We start from the raw sequence: 7,080 nt of genomic DNA on the forward strand, positions 1-7,080 counted from the left end.
AGTTTTCTTTCTCATTACAGAGAGGACTAAACTCTACATCTCCCCTCCCGAGCAAGGAGCTGGCTGAAGCCACAAAAACATTGCTGCATAGTCTTGGGACTCTGGCCCAGGAGGTAAGTTGTGTCTTTCCAATACCAGAAAGCAGACCGTTCGCTGTATCATTTTTTTCATTCCTGAGTTTGGCAAGAGGTCCTTTGGATTTGAATATCGCATGGGATGTAATATCAATTTTCGAAGTATAAGTGATGTAAAAAATAATATTTTGATTTCCTTAGTTTAGAAATGAAGCAATCAAAACTCATAGATGTCTCAGAGCTAATTAGTTAGTGGCTAACAGCTGGATATCTAGTTTAGAACCTTCTCCCTTTTTTCTCTTTGCCCCTAGGTAATCATACATTTGTAAAGAGGAGAATTCTCTCTGTCACCGCCCATGCACTGCTTTTGTCTGACCAGCAACTTCTTCATATTGCTTCTTCAGTAGCAAGGCCAATCATTTTACCAACACACATGCTTGCTAACTAACAGGAATAACGTGGTACCCCTATTTCAGCCCTTTCCCTTGTAGGCATCTGGCTTCTGAGGTTCAACTGTGGGAATATGATCTCTTAATGAACATTAAGTTGAGTTTGCCTTTTAGGTCCACATGTCAACAAATATATCAGAGTAATCTCTGTCCTAGGATCAGAGGGCCTGTAGGCACTTGTAAAAGCAGTTGGCTCTGACTCCCAGTCAGTGCACACTCCACTTTTCTGACTCTAGCCTTGTTTCAAATTAGACTTGGAAGCGAGGAACTGTCTGGTGTCCCCCTGCATGAGAAGCTGAGCCAGGGGGCAGTGGTCACAAACAATACACACTTTAACTTATAGGACATTGGAAAATAATAATTTGTGGGGAAATTGTCTCAGACTTGGTCCACCCTTATTTTTAGCTGCTTCTCTAATTCATTTTTCCTTTTTTGGTGTTTGTATCTAACCTACCCATTTTTTGGTGCTTGCATCATGTTTTCAAATATCAAAATGAACTTTATGTTTTCTAACAATGAGAGTATTGCCTGTTCATTGTGGAAAATGCAGAACACTTGGAAAATACCAAAAATGCTGAGATTAAACACTATTGACCCGTTAGTGTATTTCTTCCTGTCCTCTTCTATTTTCTTTCTTTGAATTCTGCTCACATGTTTCTGACTGACGAGGTTTGACTTTTGGGTTCCCTTTCCAGAGGAAAAGCCTTCTTTCAGCTTGCCATTTGTTACCCCGGTTATGAAGGCTTGTGACTTTTTTTTACTAGGTAGAGAAGCTGGACCAACTAGGGTTTTTCCAGGGGGAGAATGAGAAGGATAAACCGTTTTGCAAGTCTGTAGCTGTTTCTCTAGGGCCCTGTTAGCTGACATTGACATGCCTTGCCTTGCTCTGCAGACCCCCTCCCAGCCCTCTGTCCCATGTTCATTTCTGGCCTTAGAGAAAGCAAAGCAGAGGCTGTAACGGGGGAGGATGCCTCTAAACTCAGGGTTTGGTTACAGCTGTTTTCACTTACATCACTGGCCCTGTTTTTTTTTTTTTTTTTTCTGGCATTAAAAAAAAAAACTTGGAAACAGGTGATGTCCCCATTGCTGATGTGCTGGAGACTCTCCAAGTGAACAATATACATTTTTCTTGGCAGCTGCTTCTTGTGCCCTGCTTGCTCCTGGTCCAGGACAAGCAAGGACCATCTGCTTCTTTCAATAGAACACCTCCAAGTCCCTTTGATCACAAGTTACTCATTGTCTAACTTGCTATTTCTGTGAGACAAATAGGAGAAGATCAGTAAATGCCCTTGTGCGTTCAGTCAGTGTGTGGAAAGTTGATAATTTTGACCAAAGCACAACTCTTGAAAGGAAAAGAAAAAGGGAGTGAATGTCTTCTGAGGAGCTGCCTTGGTTCAGGCAGTGTCGCTTATTTCCTTGTATACTCCACATGACAAACCTGAGTGGGTCTCATTGTGTCCATTTTGCAGATGGCACCAAGGCTCAGAAAAGTTAGGCAACTTTTCCAGTCACCCAGTGAGTTAATTGACAGAACTGGGATTCGAACCCAGAATTGTTGGATTCCAAAGCCTGTGTTGTTGCCTGCTTCATGAAAAACTCCAGTAGCAACTGGAATAGAAAGGAGACCCTTCCAAGAAAGAAAATATGCACTAGCAGAACCTGGAAATAGAGAGGAAACGAGGACTTGAGGAATAAGATGAATGAAAGCTGACATGAGTTTCACATCTGGGTGATGGGAAGGGAGGACAGGGAGGCAGCATCTCAGATGTCCACCCAGCACCGACCAGCTGCCTGGCATTGCTAGGTGTTGGGGACTTAGCAGTGAACACGCTAACTTCTCTGCTCTCTTGGGGCACATATGGAGTGAGAGACAGAAACAAACAGGTCAGTGTACAATGCCACAGGAGGGTTATATGCAGTGAAGAAAAAGCAGGGTAAGGGGGATAGAGCATGAGAAGGTGCTATTTTAAAGGGGGTGATTAGGGAAGCCCTCTTGTGACAGTTGAACCTGAAGGAGATGAAAGCATGTCTGTGGAGAGGGAAGGAAACTCCAAGCAGGAAGAATGGCAGATACAAAGACATTGATGCTAGGGCATGCCTAAGGAATGTGTTTAAGGACCAGGGAAAGTGAGCAAGTGGTGCGGGGAGGAGAGGAGCTCAGAGCAGGAGGAGGTGAGTGCCATACAGGCCTGGCAAGACTTTGGATTCCTGCTGGGTGAGATGGGAATCCAGTGGAAGGTTGAGGGAGGGGGACATGGTGTGATCTAGAGTTTAGACTGTTTACACTCTGGTTGTTGGATTGAGAAGAGACTGGGATGGGGGAACGGGAGGACAAAGGACACTGTGCTGGATTGAGAAAGCAGTAAGTCAGTTTCATTCATTCACTCAACTGATGATGTTCAAACATCACCATCATCTGTGGGCTAAAGGATGAAGAGCCATCCCTCCCTGAGAGTCAGCCCTTCCCAGAAAAGTCTGGAGTGTGAGCTGAGGTGTAGGAGAACCAGTAAGAGTTTGTCCCTAAAACGGGTGCTGGGAAGAGCCAATAGTTTGGAATAACTCAGTAATTTATGGTGCTTCTTTAGAAAGATTTGTTGGCTTTATGTGGGAAGAAATTTGTTTTTTTGATTGGGGAGTGGTGGAATGGTGGTGAGGCTGCCTTTGGAAAGAGAAATGAGTGCTTTGACTCACTATTGTTTAAAAATCTCTAGGGCTGTTACAGGTTATGAAAAGATAAAGTTGGGAAAAGCTGTCCACCTCACCTAATTGGGTTCTTGTGGAGTGTGCTAGATGCCCCCTCTCTGGAGAAAAAAAATCCTTGTGGCCTTTGACCCACCTCTGGAGAGCCTAGTTCCCATCGGGAGGCAGAAGGCAAAGCTTAGGACCTAGAGAGTGCTGGACCATGCCACTTACAGGAACCAGCAGGCTGTGAGGTCGAAAGCTAGGCATATAGAGCTTTCCAGGCTGGGTGCAGGGCCTCATGGCCCCTCCCCTCTGTGCTCTATAGCTCAGTCTTCCCAGGCGGTGTGAACATGCAGTGACATTTCAAGGAATGCAGGGATTTATTAATGATTTATTGTGAAATGTTTGGAAATACAAAGTGCTCTATAAATATTTCATGATAGCATTGGGGCCGAGAACTCCACAAAGTGCCGGAATACATTTGTATGTAAGACAGAGCGCCGCCGCCCGGCTCATTGATGTTTGTTGAGTGGCAGTCACAGACGCACCCCGGCTGCCTGGGGTTTCTGACTCGCCCTGTTGGAGCTGTTCTCTGCAGGGCACCCTCATGTGTGGCATAGGATTTATGCCTCACCACACACTGTTTTAGCTTTCTTGTCTTGATGATGAATAGAGGGCAGTGTCCAGACCATAGCATAAGCATGTACTGCTCCCCAAGTCTACCAAAACCAAGCCAAGTTGTGTCTCAGCGAGCTCCATGAAAGATGGAGAAGTTGAGCACTCAGAGACATGGTGTGACCTTTCAAAGACTGTAAGCTGACGAGGGACATAGCTAGGGTTCAGACTCGAGTTTTCTTTTTTTTTTTTTTCTTTCTTTCTTTTTTTTGAGACAGAGTCTTGCTGTTGCCACCCAGGCTAGAGTGTAGTGGCACTCTGCTCACTGCATCATCTGCCTCCTGGATTCAAGTGATTCTCCTGCCTCAGCCTCCCTAGTAGCTGGGATTACAAGCACATGCCACCACGCCCCGCTAATTTTTGTATTTTTAGTAGAGAGGGGGTTTTGCCATGTTGGCCGGGCTGGTCTTGAACTCCTGACCTCAGGTGATTTACCCTCTTCAGCCTCCCAAAGTGCTGGGATTACAGGTGTGGGCCACCGCGCCCGGCCTAGACTCGAGTTTTTCACCTTATGCTTTTCCATTGCCTGACACTTTACTGAGACCGAGATAGGGAACTTCACATACAGTACCTTTTCTCCCAAGGGGGACAGGGCTACTCAATTTCCACACTGGAGTTCGAGGAGTTTTAGAAGTGAGTCAGTTATCGAGGCTGAGAGCAGTTCCTGATAGGCTCAACAACACTCAGATGTAGCTGTTCAGAGAAAGCATTCTCATCTATAAACTGGAAGATAATCCCAGTGAAACAAAGCCCAGCTCCAGGGGCTTCACTAACTCCAGGCTGTGCTTCTCAAACTTCAGTGAGCACAGGAATCACCTGGGCATCTTGTGGCGGTGTAGATTTGAATTCTGCAGGTCGGCAGAGGGGTCTCAGAATCTGCATTTCCAACAGTGTCTCCAGTAATGCTGATGCTGCTCGTTCCTGGACCACAGATTGGGTAGCCAGGTTCTGGCAAGCTCATGCCAAGGCTTTGAGATGACACCTGACAAAATATGTTCTGGGACATGGCTTTTGAGAGGTCAAGAAAATAAGATGTTTCTTTCTCTTCTCGTCCCAAACTCTTGCACTGCCCTTTTCTCCCTTCCCCTACCCGCCTTTTTCTCCCCATCCCTGACGCCAGCTGTTCAGCATGAGAAGCTGGAGTGACATGCGACAGGAGGTGATGTTTCTGACCAACGTGAACAGCTCCAGCTCTTCCACCCAAATCTACCAGGCTGTGTCTCGTATTGTCTGCGGGCATCCCGAGGGAGGGGGTCTGAAGATCAAGTCTCTCAACTGGTATGAGGACAATAACTACAAAGCCCTCTTTGGAGGCAATGGCACTGAGGAAGATGCTGAAACCTTCTACGACAACTCTACAAGTGAGTGTCTGTGCAGACCCCAGACCTGTCACCAACCCCATCCCTACCTTAGTTCTGGCCTTGGCCTGTGTCGTCTCCTCCCTCTGTAGCAGCGTTAGATGTCTACATGCCCATTTGCCCACCAGACTGAGCTCCCCCTGGAGGAGAGAGGCTTCTCTTGATTGGCTACCTGTGCCCAGTACTCTGAATGCAGCCTGGAACTTCTCAGGTGCACAGTAGTGTTTATCAATGGAATGAATGATTGACAGCCAGCCTCCTGGTTTTCTGGGGGATGTAGAAAGGTGGCTTCCAGAGTAGTCAAGAATGAGATAATGGCAGAGGGAGAAATCCTGCAAGATCTCACTTATATATGGAATATATATAAAGTGTACAAAGTGTCAGTTTCACATGATGAATAAGTTCCTGAGATCTGATGTACATTGTGATGACTATAGTTAGTAACACTGTATGGTATACTTGAAATTTGCTAAGAGTAGATCTGAAGTGTTCAGACTACACAAAAAAGGTAACTATGAGGTGATAGATTTATTAACAGCTTGATTGTGGTGATCCTTTCACAGTGTATACAGAAGACATCACATTGTATACCTTAAATATATACAATTTTTATTTGTCAGTTATCACTCAAAAAAGCTGGAAGAACATTTTTAAAAAGGATGATATACTGGTTTTAATATTACCATCGAGATAAGCTTTATAGTAACGTAAAAGAGATAACACTAATGATAATAGCAACAACAACAACAAAAAAACTAACATTTAAGTAGAATTTCTTATGCACTATGCATTCTGTTTAAGTTATCTCATTTTACCCTCATGATAACCCTGTAGGGAAGATTCTTTAACCCCACATTTCGTAGGCTCAGGGAGGTTAAGTGCCTTGGTCAGAGCCACATCAGAGTTAATCCACAAGAGCCAGGATTCAAGCCCAAATCTGCCTGGATCTATGCTCTCTAAAATAACTGTTAGTGGTGTTGTGTATGTTCTCACAGTCAGACATTTGATCTGCTCTTTGTTTCTCATTCTTAGCTGCAAGGCAGTGTTAAAGAACCTTGTATCTCCACATCCACTCCCCACACTTAAGCACTTTTGTGGGCACCTGTGCCATATGCCTGGTGGCAGCAGGGATCCAGTGTTACAGTTTTAGGCAATGGCATCCTTTTCCTTGAAAACTTGATGCAGGTGAACCTTTCTCCATTTCCAACCACAGGTGTGTCTTTCAGACACTGAGTGAGGCGGGTTTTGTAACACAAGAACCTTTTCTTCTCTGGAGTAAAGCACTCCAGACATTCGCAAATTGCTTTACAAGCCCGAAGAGGATGGGATTGTAGGCAGCTTTAATGAAATCCCATCTTCTCCTGTCCCCCAGCTTGCGAGTTGACCCAAGGAAGCCTTCATTTCCATGACAGACATAATTGTGAGGACAGCCTCATTAAAAAAAAAAAAAAAAATTCTATTATCTTTCCAGCATATAGAGGACACTTGGTATCTAAAAAACCCTGAAAACTTAGAATGAATTTTAAAATCAGGGATCCTGCTGGATAATCAAACCCATTTGCCTGTTACAACTTTTGTATTTGGGTTTTTGTTAAGTGTACATATACTGGCTTATGTTAATCTAAGAGTTTTTTTTTTTTTTTTTTTTTTTTTTTTTTTTTTTTTGAGACGGAGTCTCGCTCTGTCGCCCAGGCTGGAGTGCAGTGGCCGGATCTCGGCTCACTGCAACCTCTGCCTCCTGGGTTCAAGCGATTCTCCTGCCTCAGCCTCATGTGCCACCACGCCCAGCTAATTTTGTATTTTTAGTAGAGACAGGGTTTCTCCATGTTGGTCAGGCTGGTC

The 7,080-nt window shown here is 44.8% G+C and overlaps 1 protein-coding gene across 2 annotated transcripts in view; it reads left to right on the top strand.

The window, feature by feature from the left end:
* ABCA1 (ATP binding cassette subfamily A member 1) overlaps nt 1-7,080 on the top strand; it is a 154,414-nt gene that overhangs the window by 85,110 nt on the left and 62,224 nt on the right. For both annotated transcript variants that reach the window (XM_017876728.1, XM_017876727.1), the window contains exons 8-9: nt 21-113; nt 5,001-5,241. In XM_017876728.1, the coding sequence (XP_017732217.1) occupies nt 21-113; nt 5,001-5,241 (334 nt within the window). The remainder of the gene's footprint in view (nt 1-20; nt 114-5,000; nt 5,242-7,080) is intronic.

This window comes from Rhinopithecus bieti, unplaced genomic scaffold, assembly GCF_001698545.2.
Source record: "Rhinopithecus bieti isolate Rb0 unplaced genomic scaffold, ASM169854v2 scaffold_9663, whole genome shotgun sequence".
NCBI classification, from domain to species: domain Eukaryota; kingdom Metazoa; phylum Chordata; class Mammalia; order Primates; family Cercopithecidae; genus Rhinopithecus; species Rhinopithecus bieti.